General features: G+C 41.2%; 1 protein-coding gene across 12 annotated transcripts in view; it reads left to right on the top strand.

Annotated features, from left to right (window-relative positions):
• Nucleotides 1-1713: 1713 nt before the first annotated feature.
• Erc1 (ELKS/RAB6-interacting/CAST family member 1) overlaps nucleotides 1714-26010 on the top strand; it is a 277991-nt gene continuing 253694 nt past the window's right edge. For 10 of the 12 annotated variants that reach the window (XM_085840047.1, XM_085840052.1, XM_085840050.1 and 7 more), the window contains exons 1-2: nucleotides 1714-1977; nucleotides 23793-24616. In XM_085840047.1, coding sequence (XP_085696173.1) covers nucleotides 23948-24616 — 669 coding nt within the window. In that variant the 5' untranslated portion in view covers nucleotides 1714-1977; nucleotides 23793-23947. Of the gene's footprint in view, nucleotides 1978-2070; nucleotides 2132-20386; nucleotides 20474-23792; nucleotides 24617-26010 lie in introns of those variants that run through there. The other 2 variants (XM_085840049.1, XM_085840048.1) reach the window with 2 other exon arrangements.

The following is a 26010-nucleotide window of genomic DNA, read 5'->3' on the forward strand; positions in this document are numbered from 1 at the left end:
TATACAGAGAAGTATCTGGAAAAACAGCCCATAAAGAATGGCTTGAATGGGTGAGTACCCAGATATCTAAGAAATGAAATCTCAATTTCTCTCTCTCTCTCTGTAAGGAGCCAGAGTATGACATCAGGTATCTACCTCTATTGCCCTCTGCCTTGTTGCCTTGAGACAGGGTCTTTTACTGCATCAGAAGCTCATCTTTTGGGATCAACCTGTCCTTCTGCAGTGTTGGTGTTACAGATACTTGAAGCCATGCCTGGGTTTTATGTGGGTGCTGGGGATTCAAACTTAGGTCCTCCTGCTTGTAGAGCAAATGCTCGTATCCACTAAGTCATCTTCCCAGCCCCAGAACGAAATCTTTGAAGATTCTTCTCTGGCTGCTGTATAGTCCTGTTTGGCTGCACACTCTAACAATTGGCTGTCATATGTTAGATGTACTGAAGGGGAGTCAGTTCAGCGTGCCCAAGGAGCTGTAATGACCCAAGTGCATTTTGGAAGGGAACAATTAGAGAATCTGGAAAGGACAAAATATAGTTTGGTGAATGAACGTGAATACTACAGGATGGGGGAAAATGTTAATGGGATGATGAAGAGTGTAAGCCAGTTAATTATGATGGTGGGAGATTAGGGATGAGTAAGCCGGTGAGTCTTAGCTCCTCTCATCTCAAAGGCATTTCAAATTAGCTTAATAAGCGCTGTGAGTATGGGGACGAGTGTAATTCACACCACCCTTGGATTTTCGGCTTAGAGATAGCTTATCTACATTTTTAAGATTAGTAACTATGTGTTGCCCCCACCTCTGTTTTTTTTTTTTTTGGCTTGCTCTTGACAAAAGGCAAAGGTTGAAATTCAGCACCAGAAAACTGGGCTGTCTAAAATAAGGTAGCAGTTGCTTTGTAGTTCGCCTTGCTTGGTGTGAGGGCTAAATAAAAAAAGGTAACGCGGTGAAGCATTTGGCACAGTACATGCACTGCATGTGGACATCAGGTTCCGCCCACACTCTTCCTCCCTGGAATGATCCTATGATCCTGGCCAAAAAAAAAAAAAAAAAAAAGCCACCTACTGAGGCGAGGGTCTTTTGCCACGACCGCTTGGACAGCCCAGATGACTCAAGAGTATTATTGCTTTCCGCAGCCTCACAGCTCAAGAGCCAAGGGTGAGAGAAGCTAACTTCTCTTGGACAAAGGGTGTCCAGGCAGCCGTGGCTCTAATGAAAAGCCCAGAGCTATTTCCTAAGGTGGCGGCCGTCCCAGGGTTCGGGTAACCGGCTTGCCAAGGAAGGGGCGGGGCGATTCCAGGTTTGGGAAAGGCCACTCCACTCCTGGGGCTTCCAGCAGTCCACGTCCTACGGCAAGCAGGAGGAGACAAACGCCGCCCCTACTCGTCCGCACCTTCCTCGCTCAATATCGCGGCCCGGGCTCCCGGTGGACGCTCGGCCGTGGGTGTGGGTGTGTGTGTGAGGGGCGGCGCTACGTGTGGCGCAACCCTGCCTCGGCACCCAGTTACCTTCGCGGCCTCGGAGCGCCGCACTTGGCGATCCTGGCGCGCGGTCCCGTGGAGCGGCGTAGCGGGGCGCTTCCCAGTGGGACGAGGGAAAGCCCAGCGGCCCGGGAGAGCGGGAGGCGGGGCAAGGGCGCCGAGCGGGCGACAGGGGGCGGGGCTAGGTGTGCGCGGGGGGCGGGGCGTGGTGACGTCGCGGGCGCCGGTCGTGCTGTGGCTGTGGCGGTGGCGGCGGCGGCGGCGGCGGCTGTGGTAGTGTCGGCGGCAGGCTGTCCGGGAAGCAGTAGCAGCAAAGGCAGCAGCAGCGGCGGCCCTGAGGAGAGTAAGGCGGCCGCGTCGGCAGCGGCTCGCTCGTCAGGCGGAACCTCGAACTGCCCGGAGGTCGCAGGCGCCGAGGCATTTTTCGTTTCCTACCCGGCTCGGCGCTCCCGGCCCTGGCTGGGCAGGGCAGAGCGCCCCTGGGGAGGGGCGGAGCTGTAGGTGAGGCTTGGGGACCCCTCCCCCTCCTTTTTGGACCGGGGTGGGGAGGAGGATGGGGAGGTCGGGAGGGCGGACCCCGCCCCAGCGCACCCGAGCCCACCGGCGGCCGCGCCCTGCGGAGCTCCCGGATTGGGCGGGAGCGAAGGCGCTGGCGGTAAGGATCGCTGCTGGAGGTGGGAGGTGGGGGGCTTCTGGCCCACCGAGAGCCGGGGGTGGGAGGCATGATGTGGGGATATTGGGGAGCCCTGGAGTTGGGGTGCGGCCAAAGTGGATCGGATGTAAAATGTTTAAGATGATCTTATGATTTTGAACCTGGTTAGATAGAAGCGGAAAGGTTGTATTTCAGATGGAAAATGAGGCATGGATGTCGCCTTGGAGGTAGCTGGAGGGGCTACTGCAGCAGATCTCACATTGCCACTCTAGGGTTTTGGTTCTTTTCTTGGTCAGATGAGTAGAATTGCTGAGGGAAGAGAATCCCTTTGCGTTGTCTTGGGGTAGGTAAATTGGGAGCGCGAGTGAGTGAGGTTTTTACACACAAGAAGGAAGATGTTGGTGTTTAGACAACTTCATTCTATAGCAACCAACCATGAAGGAGTGAGTCTCATTACTCTTAGCCCCTCAAAAGTGCTATCAGCCTTTTCTTTTCCTTGCCCCCCTCAACCCCCTCTCCTGTGCTTGATTTCTTTGTACCGTTTTTCATTTTTGAGTTGACCCCTTAAGAAAAGGCCCCGGACTCAGGTAGTTTCTTTGCCAGGCGTATTTCAGAGTAACAGTTGCAGGTGGTTGTGGCTGATTGCTTTGAGCGAACTGTGAACAGTTCTGTTGGAGATGACTGTATGAAATTGCTTAAGCGTTTAGAGTGCAACTGTCTCTTACACCTTGTTTTTCAGTAGACCTTGATACATTTTGCGTTTATTTATTCATTATGTGTGTGTGCCTGGCACACACACGATGGATTACTCCCTCCCTCTTTGAGGTCCAAGGTCAAAGCTTTTGGGACTTGGTTCTCCCACTGTGGATGGCTGGGATCAAACTTTGGTTATTAGACTTGTGACATAAGCACTTTTATCTGCTGAGTTATCTGGATGTCCCTATTTTTCGGATTCTTCTGTCTCAGTCTTCCAACTGTGAGATTAGACATGACCTACCCTACCTGGCTTTCTTGAAGATCGCTTTTAATTTTTTATTTTCAGGTGTACTTACTGTTGTCCCCCCCCCCCTTCCTTTGGTTTTGTTGTTTTCTGGGACCGGATTTCTCAGTGTAGCCCTGGCTGTCTTAGAACTTGCTCTGCCGACCAGGCTGGCCTGCTTCTGTCTCCCAAGTGCTAGAATTAATGGCATGTGCCACCACACCTGGCTTTATTTCAGTCTTTACTAAATATTAAAAAATGAAATGGATTTTGTTCTTTACATAAGTACCTCCATTTCTAAGGAATATTGTCAGAGTCAAGGGATTTTACAATGTTCTTCTGGTACCCTGTGGGAACATGTATCGTACTTTGTTGGGAGACATTACTAAGGCGAACAGTGTCCATCAGCATTTTACTCTTTACCACAATAAATCTAAGTCTTTTTTGGATTCTTGTTTCCTATTAGATTATTGTAGTCTCGTGTCTTATCATTTATGACAAAATATTTCTTGTTAAGAAAATAGGCCATTTGATGGATATATATTGTAATATAATGAGAGGCACAGCCCTCAGTAGTTCACTTATAGAAGAAGAGAAATTGCTATAAAATCAAATTTAAACAGCAACTTTCCTAACACTTACCTAATTTACTTGGGGGAAGTGGCCAGGGGAGTGCTTTTCTGTAACTCAAGAGAGAAATACATAGGTTAGGTTCAGTAGTTCTCCAACTGACTGTTTCATGCTTACTTCATGAACAGACTTTCATCTACCAGAAAAAAACTACCTGTAGAGATTGGTAGGAAACGGAGGCAAAGATAGTTAATTGATAAAGTGTATAGATCAATTTATAGTCTGGTGATCTGACTGCCACTTCTGGGCTCCTCAGGCACCTGCACTCATTCACGTCATTCACACTCTCCATCCTTCCTATAACTGAGCATAAAATAAATCTTAAATGTCTTGTTGTAGCAAATGTGGTGGCTCACACCTGTAATTCCAGCTTAGGAGGCTGAGATTGCCTTGAGTTTGAAGCTAGCCTGGGCTACAAAGTGAGTTCTAGCTCTTACTGAGCTACAGTGTAGAATTGTCTTTTTGTTTGTTTTTTTAAATTAAGGTGGTTTGCCTCTTATTCCCCGTGCTATACTTGTTGAGTCCACTGAAGTTTTTCTTCATTACTAAAGTACTATGTCAGTCTTGTAATTCAGCTTCAAACTAGAAATTTCAAAGTGAAGGTTCTCAGAGAAACAGCCGTTTTATGGTGTTTACACTTTGTAGGAAGGAGGATGGGAGTTGTTGAATGCATTTTATGTAGAAGGTATCAGAAATACTGATGGAGAAAGCAGGGAACACAGTGCTATAGGGAATCAAATAAGTCATCAGCTATTTTGAGAGCGATGGGCCATGATTATGTGGAGTATAATTGAATTGTATGGTGCTTGAGGTTCTCCGTGTTTTGGAGTGTGAGTGTCCAGTCCTGGCCTTGCCATTGTGTAGTGTAGGGCATATTGCTGCTTAAGCTTAGGTTGTTTTCCTTTTCAAGACAAGGTGTCTCTGAATAGCACTGGCTGTCCTGGAACTAGCTCTGTAGATTAGGTTGGCTTTGAACTCAGATCCTCCTGCCTTTGCCTCCCAAGTGCTGGGACTAAAGTATGTGCCACCTTGCTTGGCCTTAACCTTAATTTCTTTTTTAAAAAAAGATACATTTTTATATATGCACATATGTGAGTTTATGTATAGCACATGTATGCAGAGGGCCAGAGGGCATCAGCTCTCCTAGAGCTAACATAAACATAGACTGTTGTAAATTGCCTGATGTGGGTGCTGGGGCAGAACCCATGACTCTTGAAAGAGAATAAGTGCTCTTAGCTGTTGAGCCATCTCTCCAGCCCTAATTTCTGAACTCTAACCTCTGCCTAAAGTCTTCTGAAGAATTAGAATATAGTAATAGTATTTAACCTCTCAGGATGGCTAAACGAGTTAATGTAGTTGAAACTGTTTTGACATATAATTAGCTTGGTAACACCTTTTGAACTTTATTCCTTGAGCATTATTTACTCATTCAGTTCAGATATACATTTTGAAGGCTGGGCGATGTTTCAGTAGGTATAGGCAGTTGTTGCCAGGCTGAACACTTGAGTTCAGGCTGCAGGACCAACATGATAGGAGAGAACTGATTCCTACAAGTTTTCGTCTGGCCTTCACATGTTCACCATACACACATGCACCAGTGCACATACAAATAGAAAATAAATAATGTAATTATTTAAAAAAAAACACACACATAAGACATTGAGCATGTACTATGTGCCAGGTGTTTTAGGTGCTAAAACTCTAGTAGGGGACAAGGCAGAAAAAAAATAGAAATCACAGGAGCTGGAGAGATGGTTCAGTAGTTAAGAACACAGACTGTTCTTCCTGAGTTCAATTCCCAGCAACCACATGGTGGCTCACAGCCATCTGTAATGGGGTCCGATGCACCCTCCTGGTGTGTCTGAAGACAGCTACAGTGTACTCGTATAAATAAAAATAAATAAATTAAAAAAAAAGCACAGTAGGCAGGAGATTGTGTGATGTTTCTGATGTGGATGGCTCTGACCGTGATAGGAAAACGACATGGTGAGAGGTGGTTAGATTTTGAGTCTATATTGAGGGTAGATAAGCTGTAGTGATTGAATTTGGGATGCAAGCATCTTAAAGAATAAGTGAGTTTTTTTGTTTTTTTGTTTTTTTGTTTTTTGTTTTGAATAACTAGAACAAAGGTGGAGACAGCACTTGAAGCATGTTTTGGTGGAATTCTGGAAGTTGAGGGGAGATATGCAGGAAAATTAAGCTGTTTCTTCTCATATTTAAAATTGTGGCATGCTGAGAACATCAGGGAGTGAGTTTAGATAGAGAAGAGATCCAAGCTTCTGAGCTCGGAGACACATTGTTTTATGTATTCGTCCTGTCCTGAAGTAAGAATGATTCTAGGTGCTCCTTCGGCATTGGGGATGCAATAGCTAACTGGCAAACACCTCTATCTTTATGGCCCTTATCTTATCAAAACCTGCAAGATATCCTGGAGAAATGCAGAGGATCTGACAGTAAAGTCACTGAATAAGCAAAGCTAGAAAAGCACAATGTTCTACAGGAGGAAAAGAAATGATCAACTCTGTCATTGTTAGATGTGCCAGCATGTTGGGTAAGAGAACTCGGCTTGACTGTAATGTCTAGCAGCATAGATGACTCAGAATCCTGTGTGAGTTAGAGGAAGCAGATATAAGCATCATTCAGTTCTTTTACTTGCCTGGATTGATTAGAAAAGTTAAAAATGAACAAAGAAGATGCCTGTGATTTTTTTTTTAAATTCTTATATACATAATGTTATATGCTGAAATAGTAAATGTATCATATTAAGAACTCAGGAACAGTTTCTTCCGTCCCATCTTAAGTTTTCTATTTCTCTCTCTCTCTTTTTGTTAAAAACTAAAAAACAACCCCCCCGCCCACTATTCCAGTGTATGTGTATGGGTGTTTTGCCTACTCTTACATCTGTGCCCTCTGTGCCCTGCCAGTTTGAGTGGTGCCTGAGGTGTCCAGAAAGGGGCATTGGATCTCTTGGAACTGGAGTTATAGATGGTTGTGAGCTGCCAGATAGATGGATGGGTACTGGGAATTGAATCCCAATTCTTGGACAATCTCTCAGGCTTCTTTGTGTGTGTGTGTGTGTGTGTGTGTGTGTGTGTGTGTGTGTGTGAAGGTGTCTAACTCCCTGTTGTGGACTGTTGCGGGAAATATTTAAAAAGGCGCCATCCTGCTACCAGCTGGCTACTCTTGGGCCCCTGTCACCCCGCTGCCCCCATGGCTAGCCCCAGGCAGCAGCCTCCCATCTCGCAGTTCTCTTGCTGTGGATTCTGCTCACATTCAGTCATCCACCCCCTGTGGTCAGTGGTCCCAGATCCTAGTAACCTGGTAAAATCAAAACTCTAGAGGCTTGTAATTTATAAATCAGATTATATCAGTAAATTTTCACCCCACAGAACACCCACACAGTGAACTCAGAGCCAATTTATATAGATATAAACTGCTTACTTACCTGGATAAGACAAATTGTCCTGTAATTATCCATCCCTTATAAGATATTCATAGCTACCTGTCACTATTTAAAGCCTCGGGAATCTGGATTGTCTTTCTCTTCCTCCATTTTCTTTCCTTCTCCTCTCTCTCCTCTCCTGTCTCTAAAAGTCTCTGCCTGCCTTCCATTTCCACTGCCCAATCACAAGCTTCTTGTTGTATTAATATTTAAATTAATTGGGGAAATTAATTCTGCTACACTGGACCAAGCGACAATCCTTCTACTTCCACCTACAGAGGGCTGGAATTTCAGGCATGCATTCCGTGTCTAGTTTTTGTTTTTCCTACCAGTAAAATTCTGTGCAGTTAAATGCTATTTAGTCATTTTAAAATTGCATTAAGAAATATTTCATTTTTTCTGGTCTAATGATGAACTCTGGCTTTATTTTAGAATAGATTCTCTTAATAGTTTTGAACCCTTTCTAGGGAAATAGCGATCTCTAGGGTTCTGCAGAGATTCACTGAATCACACCAGACAATACCAGTTTTATAGAGTGATCTGGTTACTTGACTGAAATGTGGTTATCATGTACTGGATTTCAGCTACATCTTCTCATGCTCTCTTTGTGGAAGATATGAAAAAAAAGTTCTATATTTCATTAGGACAGTGACTGTCATGTGTTCTCTGCTGAGCAAATAATAGGTAGTTACTATATTTGATGAATGAATGGATAATAGTACAAGTAAATAAATGAATTCACAAGTGATTGAATGGCTGAAGCCAGAAAATAGAGTTGCTTACTGAGGATGGAGAGTTTCAAGAGCTGACGTTAAAGGACCCATTCATGTGTGTATTGAACTGAGCAGCACTGGAGCAGGAGTGGTGGTGTAGGGCATAGCGACTATCGTGAAGTTGGTGCCTGTGCATTCTGAGATGGTTGTCAGCAGTCAGTGAGGAGGGCGGAGTAGAAGTCTATGTTGGCTGAATGGCATGAGAAGCACAGTAAGGGTCTCTATGAGGGTTTAGGATCATGGTCTGGCGAAGGCCATTTCTCGTTATTGCGTATGGCATGGAGACTGGAAAAGGACTGTGTGGCAAGAGGTGTCCTGCTTGGAAAGCCAGTTTTCAAGTAAAGGCAGAAAGAAGACTTTGGCAGACTTCTCAAGAAAGTATATTGGCTTCTTACCATTTCTTTTTTTTTTTTTTTTTTGGTTTTTCAAGACAGGGTTTCTCTGTATAGCTCTGGCTGTCCTGGAACTCACTTTGTAGACCAGGCTGGCCTCGAACTCAGAAATCCGCCTGCCTCTGCCTCCCGAGTGCTGGGATTAAAGGCGTGCGCCACCACGCCCGGCACCATTTCTTAACTTAAAAAGTTTCTTACTGAAAAATTCTACAACTTCATATTTTATTGTTCTAAGCTGCTTTCAGCTTTGCAGCTTGTTATTGTTTGATTTTTATTTTATTATTTTATTTTTGAGTCAGGGTTTTATGAAGCCCAGTTTGTCTGTCCTCAGATTCATTATGACCTTGAGCTCTTGATCCTTTATTTTACCTACTCTATCCAAATTTAGGGATTCCAGGCTGGAACCACCACCCCCAGCTTTAGAGCCAAACTTCTTGAGAAGAGTGGTCCACATTTATTGTATTCTTCCATTTTTTTCCACCTGTGATTTCTTTTCCTTCTGTGCCATCTTTATGATTTCACTGAGACTGAAAATAGCACATGAATATAGCCAGTGGCTGTTTTTCTGTCCTTGTATTTAATCCTTTAGCAGCTGTACCTGTGGTCTGTTGCTACATAATAAATGACCCCCTAATTTAAAATAAGAAACATTTCTCCTTTGATGGTTTCTGTGTCAGAAGTCTGGTTGTGTTTGGTGCCTCTGATTCAGGGTCATCAGTGAGGGTGTGGAGGTGTTGACTGAGGTTGCTGTGATCTCAGGACTTCTTCACCGGAGGAGCTTCTGCTTCTAGGCTCCCATGAATGGCTGGTGGTAGGCTTCAGGTTTTTGTTGGCTGTTCACTGCCATATGGATCCCTGCGTGGGTTTATGCGGGCACTTAAAACAATAGCACCTTGTATCCCTGGGATCAAGAGCTCGGGAGGGCAGTGGGGAGATACTAGCCACAGTGTTTTGTAACTTAATCTTGTAGTGATGTGCTCTCACTTTTGCTCTGTTTTGTGTATTAGATGGTTGTCTTTAGATCCAACAAACTCAGCATGGGATTTCATTCATACAGCCAGGACTACCAGGAGGCAGAGGCTATCCATGTTGGAAACTGCCCGCCACAGAAGACTTCACAGTTGCTCTTTCTGTTTTTTCTTTTTTCTTTTCAAGATTTATTTATTTTATGTATATGAGTACACTGTAGCTGTCTTCAGACACACCAGAAGAGGGCGTTGGATCCCATTACAGATGGTTGTGAGCCACCATGTGGTTGTTGGGAATTGAACTCAGAACCTTTTGAAGAGCAGTCAGTGCTCTTAACCACTGAGCCATCTTTCCAGTCCCACAGTTGCTCTCTTCTCTTCTCTTCTCTTCTCTTCTCTTCTCTTCTCTTCTCTTCTCTTCTCTTCTCTTTTCTTTTTTTGAGACAAGGTTTGTTGTGTCTTCCAGGATGGTTTTGAACTCACTACATAGCTCAGGCTGGCTTTAAATTCACATCAGTCATCTTGTTTCAGCTTTTCCAAGTGCTGGGATTCCAGATAGGTACCATGAGCCTGGCATTCTCCTTTTGTAAATCTCTCTCTTGAGGATTTTCAGAGGGTGGCCCTGTGTTTCTTGCTCAGTTTCTCTGCTCTGCTTTCAGTCACCCTTTGAATCCTTTCCTACCCACTCATTAAATGGTTGAATTTCTCCAGGCTATCTTATCCCCCTTTTGTTTTATCTTATGTTGAGGATGTATTCTCATCGTTAAGGATCCCTCTTTCCTGAGTGTGAGGACCAGTGCATTTAACTTGATTTAAGTTGATCACTATTTCCACTTAGAAGCTCCTTAGACTTAGTGCATTCCAATCTGAATGCATGATGTCTGCTCTTCTCTGGGGTTTCTTAGTCAGGACACCAATCCAGAAATATATGTGGTTTCTCCCTCTTTTCTACCTTCTAGATTACTATTCCTTATTGATTTTTTTTTATCACTGTGGTAGTGTTCAGTGTTGGTGTGAATATTTTTAAAGAGATATTTAATGCATTCCCTCCTGGGTTGCAAGCTTTGAGTGAGTGCTAAGTAAGACTCCTTAGCCTTTGCTCCTACCTGTTGAAAGTATGAGCACTTTTTGTTTGTTTGCTTATTTTTTGAGACATAGTTTCCCTGTGTAGCCTTGACTGTCTTGTAACTCAGTCTGTAGACTAGGCTAGCCTGGGGCTAAGAGATCCACCTGCCTCAGCCTCCAAGGACTAGAATTAAAGGTGTTCGTCCCTCCCTACAAGGGAAGCTATCAACGTTTTTTTGTTTGTTTGTTTGTTTTTGTTTTTTTTTTTTTTTGTTTTGTTTTTTGTTTTTTGGTTTTCCGAGAATGTATAGCCCTGGCTGTCCTGGAATTCGCTTTGTAGACCAGGCTGGCCTCGAACTCAGAAATTCGCCTGCCTCTGTTGGGATCAAAGGCGTGTGCCACCACTCCCGGTATGCTATCAAGTTTTAAGTAGGACACATTATCAAGTATGTTTTAGAAGGATAACTGTTTAATTTTATTTCTTTTTCTGAGATAGAGTCTCACAATATAGCCAGCCTTGAACTTGCAGTCCTCTTGCCTTTGCACTGTATTGTGATCATATTCTAAGTGTGTGCCACCAGAATGATTTGGTAGTTATTGAACTGTCATTGTTAGTGGTTCACCAACGAATACAATGAATCCCCTGCATTTTTTCTAGTTTTATTGTGGTATACTATGTATGAATAAACAGTTTTACCTTGCCATTCTTTGAATATATCACCTTAACTTCCCCCATTATTGTTTATCTGAAAGCCTTTTCATTCAGAATTAACCAGTGTTCTGTGGGAAATGCCTTAGGCTTAACATTTGTGATATTATTGTGAGGCCATTCTGGAAAATAAAAGTTTAAACTTTAGATTTCATTTTAATGTGTAATATAATTTACCCTTTAGAGTAGAAAAATATGAACTAGAGAAGTAGTTGTTGCACAGGCACAAACACCTCAGCTATATCACTAGAACCCATGTGAAAAAGCCAAGCATGGGGCCAGTCCCTGGGGCTTGCTGTCCAGTCAGCCTAGCCTAATATGTGAGCTCCAGGCCAAATGAAAGACTTGTCTCAAATTATAAGGCTCCTGAGGAATGATACTGAAAATGACTCCTGGTCTAGATGCATGCACACACATATGCACTCACATAAACACACAGCTGTATCCACATGTATACATACAAACACACAAAGATACTTTTAAATATCATATATAATATACATTATCTAAATTTGATATATACTATATCATATATACTATTTTCTATATTTATATATGATATACTATATATCAAAGATATTATATCTATCTAAATATAGATATTTAGAAAAATATATAAAACAAATGTGTTGTTAACAAAGTATGGAATACTTATCATCTTCTAGATCAAATATTAGGACATTGTCACCATTTTAGAAGCTTTTGGTACTTATCACTAGTCCACTCTTACTTTATCAAGACATAGCCACTGTCCTGACTTATATGGGACTCATAATGTAGGCTGCCTCTTCAGTAGTGAGACAGAAGATCCCATCTGTCAGCCCAGCATTTAGGAAGCTGAGACAGGAGTTAGAGGGCACATTGGACTATATAATAAGTTTGAAGACTATATAATACGTATGAGGTTTTCTAGATATGAGATTAAAAGCATAATTCACTAAAAGAAAATAAGACAATTTGAAGTTTATAAAAATTAAAATTTTGGCCAGGTGTGGTGGTACATGCCTTTAATCTCAGCACTAGAGGCACAGGGACAGGGACAGGTAGGATAGGTAGCAAGGTGGGGTCAGAGGCAGGTGAACATCTGTAAGTTTGAGACCAACCTGGTCTACATAGTAAGTTCCAGGGCATATAGAATTACATAGAGAGACCCTGTTTCCCCAAAACAAACAAACAAAAAGAACAACAAACAAGCTGAAAGTTTTACTCTTAAAATGCAGTCAAAATAAAGAAACAAAACAAAACAAATGACAAATGGGAGAAAAATACTTGCAGTCATGTAGTTGATAAAGGACTTGGGTCTTTTGTTTAGAACATTATTCTTATTTTTAAAGATTTTATTTTTTTGTGTGAGTACTCACAGAGACGAGAAGGGATCATTGACTCCTTTGGAGCTGGAGTTCCAGGTGTTTGTGAGCCTGATGTGGGTGGTAAGGTCTGAACTCTGGCCCTCTTACAGAACAGTACGCACTCTAAATTTCTGAGCCATCTCTCCATCTAAATGCGAGCTCCCTTGCATTTAGAACATATGAAGAACTCTTACTAATAAGATAAACAAGCCAAGAGAATATGAACAAAAGACTAGTGCCTTCACTGCCATGGTAATAAGCACCTGGGAAAGATATTCCCCACCATTAGTCATTAGATCAGAGACAGCACGGTGAGATAACCACCCACACCCTTGGAGAAGAGCTCAAATGAAAAGAAGGGGTAGTGCAGGTGAGGATGTGAGGAGCTGGCATTCCTGTGCATGGCCGGCAGCACGATTAAATGTTACAGATATTATGAAAATAAGTCAAACATAGCTACTGTATACCCTTAGCTTTTATGATTAGATGTCTACAAAAGAGGAAATGAAAACATGTCCACAGATTTGTGTGTGGGAATTGATAGCAGCATTAATTACAACAGCAAAAACAGGTAAGCTGATGGACAATAAAAGGAACAAACTACTAATAACCTTCACATAATAGCCTCAAAATATTATGCCGATGAAGAAATAGCAGGCTTATAATTTTATTTATGAGAAGCTTACAGAGAAGTCTGTCAAATCAGTTGTGGTTGGATCAAGGCATGAAAAGTGAATATAGGAGCCAGGCTGCCTTAGCTTCCTGAGTGCTGGGTTTATAGGTGGGTGCTGAATAGCAAGCTCAAGGCTTAAACATGAACCCATGTTCCAAAAACCAAAAACAAAACCAAAAACGAAATCCCACTGGGTAGGTTTTAGATAAGGTAGAAGGTGAGCAGGCACCTGAGGGTGTTCTATGACTTTGAAAGATGTGGGTCAAGACATGATTATGCCTACACTCACATACATGCACATACATGAACCCCCTCAAAAGATAAAAGAATGTTGAGGTCCTAAATTAGAATTTGGTTAGATTTACAAGTTGGGTAAAATCACTTCTGTATGATGTGGAATCTTGAATTGTTAAATGTGATTCCATTGTTTTTCATTTCTTAGATGATTCTATTAAAATTACATTTATTTATTTTTGTGTGTGTGAGAGAGAAAGAGAGAAAGGTAGAAACAGACAGAGATAGAGAGGCAGGCAGACAGACAGACATGGAGGGCTGGTGGAGGTCAGAAGACAACTTGTGATACTTGGTTGTCCGGCTTTGTGGCAAGTGATGAGCCATCCCAAAAGCCTTTTACTTGTTTTTTGTTTGCTTTTTGAGACATTGTCTTGCTAGGGTAATCTCAAATTTATGGCAGTCTTACCTCAGCTGCCCAGAATGCTGGGATTACAGGTGTGAGCCACTGCATAGTTTATAGTTCTTTTCTTTTGCAGTATTCTTACACAGCTTTTGTTTTTATTAATGTTTAGATTTGTTTTTGTATTATTACTATTTATTTATTTATTTATTTATTAACAAGACCTGATCTCACAGTGTTGTTCAGGCTGGCTATAATTGCCAGGCTTAAGTTACCCTGCCACCTCAGCTTCCTGTTCTAGCCTTCCAAATAGCTGGGCCTACAAGCATATGCCATGGTTCTTGGCTTTTATTTATTCATTTAATAAGTAATAAACTTAACCCCCTCATGCCCTACTATTTAGTCCTGACTAGCTTGGAACTCACAAAGATCCAATCTGTGTCTTGAGTGCTAAAATGAAAGGAGTGTGCCACCTTGCCTGGCCTAATAATTTAACTTGAGGATGGGGTCCTGCTTTGTAGTCCAAGCTGATTGCAGTTTGTAATGATCTTGATTCCATGGCACTTACCATGCCTTCGCTTCTAGTGAATGGAGTGCCAGCGGTAAGTCTGGTTGTCAAGAGAATTTTGAAATAAAATTTATTTTCTGTTTATTGTTGCTATATGGAGGCAAGTTAGAATTTTCAGAATAGGCTGTATTTTTCTAAGTTTTGCCAGCTTAGCCTAATAACTTAACCTGTAAATTCTTTTTGATTTCCATGTCGTATAATGTGTAAATTGTTACTGTTTTTTCTTTGCAGTTCAGGTACCCCTTCCCCCCTTCTCTGGCTAGGATTTCTAGCATTGGTTGCATAGAATGTTGATGAGTGGTGTCCTTGTCATTTACTTCTCAGAGAGAACGTTTTGTCTTTATCTCTGTTAAGTATTATAATATCAGGCATAATACACACATAAGGCATGGCCAAGCCTAGACCTGGTAAGATGAGCCCTTTTTGATCTAACAGTTTATCACTTAACAGAAAGAAGAATAAGCCAAATTTCTGGTGCTCTGGTCTTTGTGCTAATTGTCAAAGGGTAACAGAAACATAAGTGTTTAATTGTCATCTTGGGGACAGTCCATGGGTAAGAATCTAGTCTAGGTTGCTGCTTAAGTGGATTTTTTTTTCCCCCTGGAGACAGGGTCTCATATAGCACAATCGATGACTTTTAATTCCTGATCCTACTGTCTCTACCTTCTTAGTGCTGGGAGTAGAGTGACTACGAGAGGAACAGCAAACAGCTTTCAGAACTCAGGAGGGTGGCCCACTGGTTAGAACAATCACAATGGGTGTGTCTCAGAGAGGCAGAGCCCTGAGGACTACATGTCCTTAGTATTCCATGCTGTTGTGGAGTTTGCTCTGTTTGCCTTCGAGGTCATAACATCCCTCATAGATCTGTGAGTTGTATAAAAACTCTAAAGGGGTTTCCAGGCCCTCACTGGGCAATGTCATTGGCACTTAACAGTAACAGTGACGTGATTGATCTTTTTCAAGCATTGCTGCTGGAGCAGATTAACGAGTCAGCATCACCCTCAGAACTTAGAGATGCAGATTATTAGTAACGATAACCACACTTAGAAAGAATTTAGAGCTCTAGATTGTCTGTTAAGATATTTTTGTTAGTGGCTTTGACTTAGAAAATCTTGGGGAACACTTTAAAGTTCAGAAAGGCATACTTTTGATAACTGAGTGAGGGACTTTTTGAGGCTAGGGAACAAGAACAATGACAGCCCGACTAGTACTAGCTGATGTGCCTTTCTTGTTAAAGCTGAGTTGTTGATCAATATGATGATTAATTTCTTGTAACCAGTTTTGCCCTTGGCTTCCTGATATGATTTAATAAAAATAGTTAATGTGCACCCCGAGGATTTAAAGTAGAAATGACTGGTTGTTTTTATATAAAAGTTTAGATTAGTCGTCTTCTTTTTAAGATTTTTTTAATATGATTATTTTCTAAGATAAATAATAAAATGATTGATCCTTTCTTTGTAACCACAAATTGCAGCCTGCCAACATGAGAAACTGGCTGAGAAAAATACCTTGCTTGTTTACACTTTGTAAACCTATAACAAGTTGCCTAGACACGAATGTATGTGGGTTCTTGGGAATAATTTGTTTTCTACCTGTAATGTATAAAACATTTAATTATGTAAAGGTATTGAAGAACGTGCTGTTTTTTTCCTTGTGCTCATTGTAATTGTTCACTTGAAGAGAAATGGAGTGTAACCACACTGTGATTTTTATATAGCTTGAAAGATTTTTACTGGTGGATATAAGCTGTGGGAGAAAAAAATAGTTGTTGAAACCTTGCTTTGTCCACCAAGTCTGTGTATTCCTTCCCCTAAAATAGTTAAGAAGAACCCGCTTGAACTATCAAGAAGATGCCTCTCTCTCTCTCTCTCTCTCTCTCTCTCTCTCTCTCTGTGTGTGTGTGCCTGTGCGTGTGTGTGTGTGTGTGCCTCTGTGTGTGTGTGTGTGTTCTGCTGACTCCAGTCTTTTTATTTAGTCTGGCCTGGCCCCAGTGTGGAGATGCCCCTGACTCCTGCTCCTGTGTGCTGGGATTACTGGCACAACTCTATGCCCTGCTCTGGTAACAGTTCTTTTTAGGCCTCCTATCCTGCCTGCCTTGGGAGTCTTACATACAAGCTATAGCTTTCAAAGCACCTTGGGAGTTATTTCTCTACAGATACTTCTATTGGCTGCTTTAGTGTGTACCTTTTATTGAGTTAAGGAAGTTTCTTTTTATCTTAAAATTTTCATCATTAATAGTAAATGGATGGTTTTCATATCTGTTGAGATCAAATGTTCTTAGTTTTAACTTGTGTGGTTAATTAGATGGAAGTTAGAATTCATGTTTATTAAAGAATTTAAGTAGTTTTGCTTTAAACGGTTTTAATTACATTCCTTCAGGTGCTTTCCTTGATGTTTCTTCACTTTAAAAAAAAGTTACGTTTATTTATTTGTTTATTTATTATTTGTTTATTTTGTGTATGTGTGCCACTATTCTGGGTAGGGGTTTGTCTTTCATGATTATGGAGTTACAGGTGGTTTTGAGCTACATGTGTAGGTGCTGGGAATTGTACTGTGGTCCTCTGAAGGAACAGTGTGAGCTCATGACTGCCGAGCCAGCTCCAGCTCCTATGTGATGGTAAAGCAGGTTTCAGGGATTGTGGCTTTGTTCGTTCATCTCACATGTTGCTATTTCCATTTTGGTACAAGCCTGGTTAGGCTACCAGGTTATTTAAAACGTTTTGTATTTTGTGAGATACTGGAATTTGGGTTTTATGGATTAGAAATTGTGAACAGGTACTTCTGGCTTTAAATTTCATTATTTTTTAATAGACAGGGTCTTACCATTAAGCTGTTCCTCTGTTCTTGTCTAACTTGGGTTCAAGTGATTCTCCTGGCTCCATCTCCCAAGTAGCTGGGATGACATGCCCATATCACATTGTACCATGCTCATGCTTTTTTTTTTTTTTTTTTTTAAATTTATTTAGGATGAGATTTGGTATAAAATGTAAGATAATTAAAGCTACAGTTGAATATTTTAGTATTCTAAAAGAACAGTGTAAATGAGGCTTAGGATCAAGGAAGGCTCCCTAAGCCAGAGCTTGCCTCCCTTGAGCTAAGTTGCAGATTGTTGATATAAAAGAGGGCTCTGATTAGCCACATTGTTTAGTCCTAAGTATCTGTTTGACACGGTGTTTGTCATGGTGAGAATGTTGATAGAACTCACCATTTGTTTGATTAAATTGATAAAAATTATTGAAACCTGTAATATATCTGATTTGTAACTGAGTTACTAATCCCTCTATAAAAGGAAAAATAATAACAGTGGCAAATATTATGATTGCACCTTTAATATCATATTTTGCTGTTCTTATCAGAGACTCTCTTTCATGTTACTCTGCCCTTTTGTTGGAGCTGCTGTAGCCAGTGATCTCTAGTTTTTAGTCTACAGTCACGCTAATGTTGTATAAGTCAGGGTAAGGTGTGTCAGGCACACATGGTTTGAACAAACCTAGTTTTACTAAGTTACATGGGGAAGGTGTAACAGAGATGAGTGCTTTCTTTAGTGTGTAAATTTCTATTTTTTTTTAAGATTTATTAATTTATTTTATGTAGATGAGTACACTGTAGCTGTACAGATGGTTATGAGCCATTATGTGGTTGCTGGGAATTGAATTCAGGACCTCTGCTCCTTCTGGCCCACTTGTTCAGGCCCAAAGATTTATTTATTATTATATCTAAGTACACTGTAGCTGTCTTCAGACACAGTAGTGGAGGGTGTCAGATCTTATTACGGAAGGTTGTGAGCCACCATGTAGTTGCTGGGATTTGAGCTCAGGACCTTTGGAAGAGCAGTCAGTGCTCTTAACTGCTGAGCCATCTCTCCAGCCCTTGATGCTCTTTTTCTAATAATACATTTATATTTAAATTTTGTGTGTAGCCATTAGAGACAGCTTGTAGGGGTCATTTTTCTCCTTCCCCCATATTCCTGGGATTGAACTCAAACGTTGGGTTTGGTGGAAAGCACTTTTACTTGATGAGGTGACTTCACTGGCCCAGGTTTTTGTTACACTTTTCATATAGCTATGCAACATCACCTTTAAAGTTCACATTTAAAAACTATACAGCCAAATTACAAAACTTTCAGAAGGGACTAGCAAAATGGCTTTGGAGGTGTGAGTGCTTGTTATGTAAATATGAGAATTAGAGTTTGGATTCTTAGTATCCACCTGTCTATAATCCCAGAACTCTGGAGACAGAGGCAGACAATCTGTAGACAGGCTGCTTACCTAGATTAGCCAAATCAGTGAGCTCTGCATTCAAGTGAGAGATCCTGCCTCGGTATCTAAGTGTAAATGTAAATCTTGGGGGGAGGTAGAGTTCTTTGCCCTACCTTGTACCTGATTAATTACAGGGCGTTTCTATGCCTGTTTTAGCTCCTGAATAAAGAAAGATATAGAGACCTGGTATTTTTTATTAACAAGCTGCAAGCACTAATAGCGGGACAGATTCTGATCTATTCTAACCTGACTAGGCTGCTACTACCCAGCCAAATTTCCTTGCCATCTGGTCTTGCCCCGGTTTGCTCTGGTCCCTGTGTGTCTGTCTCCATGGCAGCTTTCTCCTCGTAATCTCATGGTGAATCCTCCTGGTTTCTCCACATGGTTTCTCCACACTTGCTTCTCCTCCTGGTCCTTCTCCACCTCCCCGTACCCCCCAACCCCCGTTCCTTTGGGACCCCCCTGACTGAGATCAGAAGTTCTGCCTATCTCTTTTGCCCAGCTAATGGGGTGATCAGCTGTAGAGCTATTAAATAATCAGAGGTGATGAAAAACAATTTTTATGTAACATAAAGACTGGAGATGCTTGATCATGCTATCATCTGGACTGCACCCAGATATCTGGGCAGAGAAATCAGCATCTGAGTACACAGTGCACAAAACCATTCCCTAACATGTAAAGTAGAGAGTAACCAAGGAAGATAACTTAGATTAGCCTATGGCTCCTAACAAATACACTCACACGCAATATGCATCTGTATAATGCAAACATTACATACATGCAAAAATCACAAAAAGTTCTCTTAGTGTTTTAAGTAAGTTACAGTTTTTCATGAGACTTTTATCTTAGCCAGCCTTGGCTACTTGTGATTGTATCATTTTGTGTAATACTGATTGTATTATATGCATTCTTTCACAACTTACTTTTCTGTTTTACAGCAATATACTATGGTTATCTTTGTATGTCAGGTAAAGATAAGTATATTTAGAGTTTGCAGGTAACATAATTTACTTAAACCAATCTCTTGCTGAAAATTTACATTCTTGCTGGTACAAATGATGCAGTAATGAACATCATTGTACATTGACCTTAGAACCTATGAAACATGCAGAATGGTTTAAAAAGTGAAACTTGTAGATGTTGGGCTTGATTCTGCATGCTTGTGCTCCCAGCACTCGGAAAGTGGGAGAGGAGCATCAGAACTCAGCTGCATGACAGAGTACAGAGATCCTGTCTCAGAACACAAGCGGAAAAAAAAAATCTTCTGAGCTGGAAGTGTAGCTCAATGGTAACCCTTTCTTACCTTGTGCAAAGCCCTGGGTTCATCTCCACTACTATGCATAGAAGAATTAGAAGATGGAACTTCTTTTTCAGGCGGTAGCTCTTTCAGATGTGATTCTGCTACATTGTACTCAGTATGGTTTTTAAATCATTCTTCAGAGAGCTTAACATGAATATTTGTGACCCTAGACATTTTATAGCTTTTCGAGAAAACAGCCTTTCAGAAAATTTGGAATATAATTAAAATTTAAAATACTTAACTCATTTTCAGATAATAAGTGATTATTACAGATGAGTATAACTAGTACAGAAGGTTAGTCTAGTGCTTTTGAGATTTAGGCCAGAATTTTACTAGCAGTGCTTTAAATAGCTAATGGTAGTAATTACATCTTTTGCATCTTCTTATAAATGTCTCATAGCACATTTATGTGAGCCTATTCTATTATAATTAATTTAAGGTAAGTTACTATGTTACTCTTAAAGCTTTTTTTTTTTTTTTTTTTTTTTTTTTAGTTCCATGGTATGCTTATAGCTTTTGTAAGAAGAGTGAGAATTAAAGGGTCCGTGCAATCTCTGTGTGCAGATGTACATGTAGACATTTGGGTACACTCCAGGATTTTGAGTAAGTGTATCTGCGGTGTGGGGCCAGTGTTGACATTTTGTGTTTTTTATGATCTAGAAGCTTTGTGGTGGTGTGAAGGTGGCCAGGCTTGACTTCAATTTTGTTGTTCTATTTTGAGAACTCATTGAGATTAGATAATAAATATGCAAAGTGGAATTTGAAGTGTTATGGAACAACTTAGCAAAAGAGTTTGACACCCTTTGGTGTTCCTCTTTAACCTTTCACCCAAAAAGGTCACATTTTTTCCATGTATATGATATGTATTGAACATGTACAAACTGTTCTTGTTTAACCACTTTCTGTTTGTTTGTTTTTCAAGACAGGGTTTCTTTGTATAGCCCTGGCTGTCCTGGAACTTGCTTTGTAGACCAGATTGGCCTCAAACTCAGAGATCTGCCTGCCTCTGCCTCCCTAGTGCTGGCAGTTAAAGGTGTACACCACTGCCCAGATGACTTACTTTAAGCATCACAATTATTTATATATAGCTTACACTGAGGTAGGTATTATTAGTGGTCTAAAAAAGACTTAGAGTATAATGGTGGATATGTGTAGTCTATATGCAAAGCCTTTTTGTATAAGAAATTCCAGTTATGGAGTTTTGAGAGCCAGTCTATCCCTACCTTGGTATCCTTCCATCTTTATGTCTTTTTTTGTTCAGTTACCCATTGACTAGTTTGTGCTGTTCATATTCTTCTGGGTGTTGAACCACCCACTGGAACATGGTTAACTAAAGGGAACCATACTCAGAAAGAAAACTGACTCTCCCTACTCCAGAAGCTGTCAGCTGTTCATAGCTCTTCAGTTAAAGGTGTGTGTAGGCTTTTAACCCCCTTCACTCAGTGCTAGACTGTGGACTGGCTTGATCTTGTGCAGGCAAACACAGCTGCTGTGAGTTCCTTAGTGTAGTAGTCCTCTCATGAGAAGACAGTCTTTGCTCTGGGTTTTCCCTGACCTTTGGTCCTTACAATGTCTCTGAATCCTTTTCCTTGATGATCCCTGAGCCTTGGGGAGGACAGGATATACAGTATGTCTGTCCCATTTAGGCTGAGTACTCCACAGCCACTAATTCTCTGCACTTCTCTCACCAGTAGTGAGTTTCTGTGTTAACCATCATTCAGTGCACAAAGAAACTAAGAGTGGCAGTACTCTACAGATGCAGAGATAAAATTTGGAGGACAGTGTGGTATTATGTCTTGTTTAGCAAAATAATCATAGTTGGTTCACTCCTGGGGCCTATGAGCTTCCCAACCGTGGGTTAATTGGCTAGATTTGCAATGCCAGGCATGTGCTTCTTCCTGTGGAACAGTCCTTAAATCCAACCAGAAAGTGGTTACTTCCATAACATCGATGCCAGCCCCTTTTTTGCTGTTCTCAGCTTGGGAATATTGTTGGTGACTTTCATTTTCTCTCCGGTAGCCTGCATAGCTATAGAAGTGGGCATCGGAGAGGACACTTCCTGGTCTTTACCAACTATTTATGTTCTGTGACCAATGTGTGTAGTGTCCTCAGAAATCAAATCTTACCATTAAGTCTGGTGGGCAGCCAAGACCAGAGCCAGCACTCTGTACTTTTTTCCAGTTCTTTCTTTTTGAGACAGTTTTGTTGGAGACACATCAGCTTGGTTTGGAATTTGTAAAAGCTCACATTGGCCTTGAACTTGATAACCTCTTGCTTCATCTTCCCCAATGCTTGGGATAACAAGCAGATACAACCCTGTCTGTCTGGTTTATTTGTTTTGTTTATTATATTTCATCTTATATTTTGAGAAGTAGCTCAAGCTGGCCTTATCTGCCTCAGACTTCCTGTAGCTAGGATTATAAACATGTCTCATGTCTGCTTTTATAATAAAGTCTGTAGTTCTTTATGAGAATATGATGATCTGATGGGACTTTGTTTCCCAGAATTTTACTTAGAACATTATTGGGTATTTTATAGTATCCAGTGTTCATGTACATTATTTTTTTATGAAATACTTGATACGTATGCTCAGTGTTACACATAAAAGCACTCGGTAACCTGATATCAAGGAGAGGTTTCCCTGCCAAATTAGTTTTAAGAAAGGGGAAGGGCTGGAGAGATGGCTCAGTGGCTAAGAGCATGTTCTATTTTTTTAAGATTTATTTTTATTATTTTAATTACGTGTTATGGGTTATGTGCACATGAATGCGGGTGCGCAGAGGTCAGTGGTGTCTTATTCATCTGGAGCTGGCTATTGTACTTCTAGTCCTCCATTTGAATTTTAGAATCAGCATTTTTAAATGACATGAAAATCTACTGGGATTTTGTGAATGAACTGGGAGAAGAACTGATAACTTCACAGTATGGGTAACTTTGAACTTTTTTTTTTCATTATTGAGGTATTATTTTATGCATTTTAGTAGAGATTTAAATGCTTGAACACTTTTGTTAGGTTTAAGGTACTTTTTATAGGTTTGCTGTTGTTAGCAGGACTTAACACAAGGGTCTTGTGTATGTGAAACTCAGCTGCAGATGAAGATGGCCTTCACCTCTTCTGCTGCAGTCATTGCCATTGTATGTGCTGCAACATCCATTCATGTAGTGCTGGGCTTGAACCCAGAGTTACATTTCTTCTCATCCCCTCACTCTTCTCTCTCTGCATGATATGTGTTTGACTGTTGGCAGGGGTCAGCCTCAGGTGTTGGTCCTGGCCTTCACCTTGGTTGAAATGGGGTCTTTTGTTCTTTAGCTGGCCCATGAGCTTCTGGGAATTTTCCCTTCTCTGCCTCCCATCTCACCATAGGAGCACTGAGATTTCAGATGCATGCTATCGCCTTCAGTTCTACCTCATTTCTGGGGATGTGACCAAGTGTTCTCATCCTTGCATGGCAAGTACTTTACACACTGATCCATCTCCCTAACCTTAACCTTAAAAGCTACATTTTCTAATTGTTATTCCCAATGTGCATGAAAGTATTGATATTTAAATATTGATCTTATGGAAATTTAGCTGTTATTAGTTCTAATAATGTGTCAAAGTATTAATATTTATATATTGAGCTTCTCTCTGACTAATGCATTAGGTTTTTTTATTGATTCTGATAATGTATTCAAGTATTGATATTTCTGCACTGATCTTATGTAATGTTCTGAGTTCTGTTATTCAAATAATGTTTCACTTGGTAATTATAGTTGATACTCTTAATTTTTAATTAGAAAAACATTACATTATGAGTAATCTAATTTTAAAGCCATGAGAATACTTAATGAAAAGTGACTCTTCCCCAGATAAAGGTAACAGAACACCTCTGAGAAAAGTATTTATTATTGGAATAGTAAATGTATGATCTTTTCATTGCAGATATGGCATAAGATATTTCTTCAAGATTGGACAGCTGCTGGCCTGCTACTTCTGTTAGCTGTAAGCTGACTTTATAGCCATAGAGAAACCTCACAGAATCGCATTGTTGTTTTTTGCTTCCTACCATTTCTGGCGCCTAAGTTCACCCTGCAACCATGTATGGAAGTGCTCGATCAGTAGGGAAGGTGGAACCAAGCAGCCAGAGTCCTGGGCGATCACCTCGGCTTCCTCGGTCCCCTCGCTTAGGTCATCGGCGGACAAATAGTACAGGAGGGAGTTCTGGAAACAGTGTTGGAGGTGGCAGTGGGAAAACCCTTTCAATGGAGAATATACAGTCCTTAAATGCTGCCTATGCTACATCTGGCCCTATGTACCTAAGTGACCATGAAAACGTGGGTGCAGAAACACCTAAAAGCACCATGACGCTTGGCCGTTCTGGGGGACGCCTGCCTTACGGTGTTAGGATGACTGCTATGGGCAGTAGCCCCAACATAGCCAGCAGTGGGGTTGCTAGTGACACCATAGCATTTGGAGAGCATCACCTCCCTCCTGTTAGCATGGCATCTACTGTACCTCACTCTCTTCGTCAGGCCCGAGATAACACCATCATGGATCTGCAGACACAGCTGAAGGAAGTATTAAGAGAAAACGATCTTTTGAGGAAAGATGTGGAAGTAAAGGAGAGCAAATTAAGTTCCTCAATGAATAGTATCAAGACCTTCTGGAGCCCAGAGTTAAAGAAAGAGCGGGCCTTGAGGAAAGATGAAGCTTCCAAAATCACCATTTGGAAGGAGCAGTACCGAGTTGTACAGGAGGAAAACCAGGTTAGTTTCATTTATACATTTATCTTTATGGGCTGAGTCCATGTATATAAACAAAAAGAGGCATTCCTTTTCCATCCCGTCTTAGATTTCCCCCATCTTTGTTCCTTTATTTTTTTTATTTATCCTTTTTACTTTAGAACTCTGTTTCTACTTTCTTAGCCTTTTTAAGACTTGTTCCTGTACATGGTGCAAAACACTCACACATATAAATTAAACACTCACACATATAAATTAAACACTCACACATATAAATTAAAAAAATCACAAAGCAGTGACAACAACAACAAAATCCAACTCGAGCTGGACAGTGGAGGTGCCCACCTTTGATTCCAGCACTCAGGAGGCAGGGGCAGGCGGATCTTTATGACTTGGAGGACAGCCTGGTCTACAGAACAAGTGTCAGGACAGCCAAGGCTACATAGAGAAACCCTGTCTCAAAAAGAAAAAAAAGAAAAAGAGCTTGAAGACTGCTTTGGCTACATAGTGAATTCAGGGCTAACCTGAGGTTACATATTGAAGCTTTGTCTCAAAATTAGAAACCCTCAAACACAAGACTGCAGATACAGTTCAATGGAAGAACATTTTCCTAGCCTGTAGCAGGAGATTCTTGGACCTGTCTTGCCTTCAGATTGTCATCACTTGTATTGGAATGGCCTTTTTGGCCGGGAGATAGTGGTGGTGGTGGTGGTGGCACACTCCTTTAATCCTAGTACTCAGGAGGCAGAGGCAGGCAGATCTCTGAGCCTAAGGTTAGCCTGGTCTAGAGAGAGTGCTAAGGCAACCAGGGGTACACAGAGAAATCATCTCTTGAAAACCAACAAAAACAAAAAAGCAAAGGGCTTTTTAGTGATACAGTTGCATTTGAGTCACCTCTGCCTCTGTAAGTAGCCCCTCAGTCATATCCTTTTACTTTATTTTATTTACATTGGTATTATGTTTTGTCTCTGTGTAGGTCTGTTTGAGGGTGTCAGATCCTCTGGAACTGGAGTTACAGACAGTTGTGAGCTGCTATGTGGGTGCTGGGATTTGAACCTGGGTCCTCTGGAAGAACAACTAGTGCTCATAACTGCTGAGCCATCTCTCTAGTCCCATAAGAGCAGGTTATTTTGTTGGTTTGCTTGCTTGTTTTGGTTTTTGAGACACAGTTCTCTGAGTAACACCGGGCTGTCCTGGAATTCACTCTGTAGACCAGGCTGGCCTAGAACTCACAGAGATCTTCCTGCCCCTGCCTCCTGAGTGCTGGGATTAAAGGAGTGGGCTGCTGTGTTTGGCTCCCCTCTCCCATATTTTTCTAAGTCACCTCAATAAAAAGTATTCATTGGCGTACCAAAGTAAGTAAAAGTTTCATATTTTTAAAAACAATTTGTCAATCCAGCACTTCTCTCTTGCTTCAC

Source organism: Mus caroli, unplaced genomic scaffold (genome assembly GCF_978045245.1).
Source record: "Mus caroli unplaced genomic scaffold, Mus_caroli_1 scaffold_7, whole genome shotgun sequence".
NCBI lineage: Eukaryota > Metazoa > Chordata > Mammalia > Rodentia > Muridae > Mus > Mus caroli.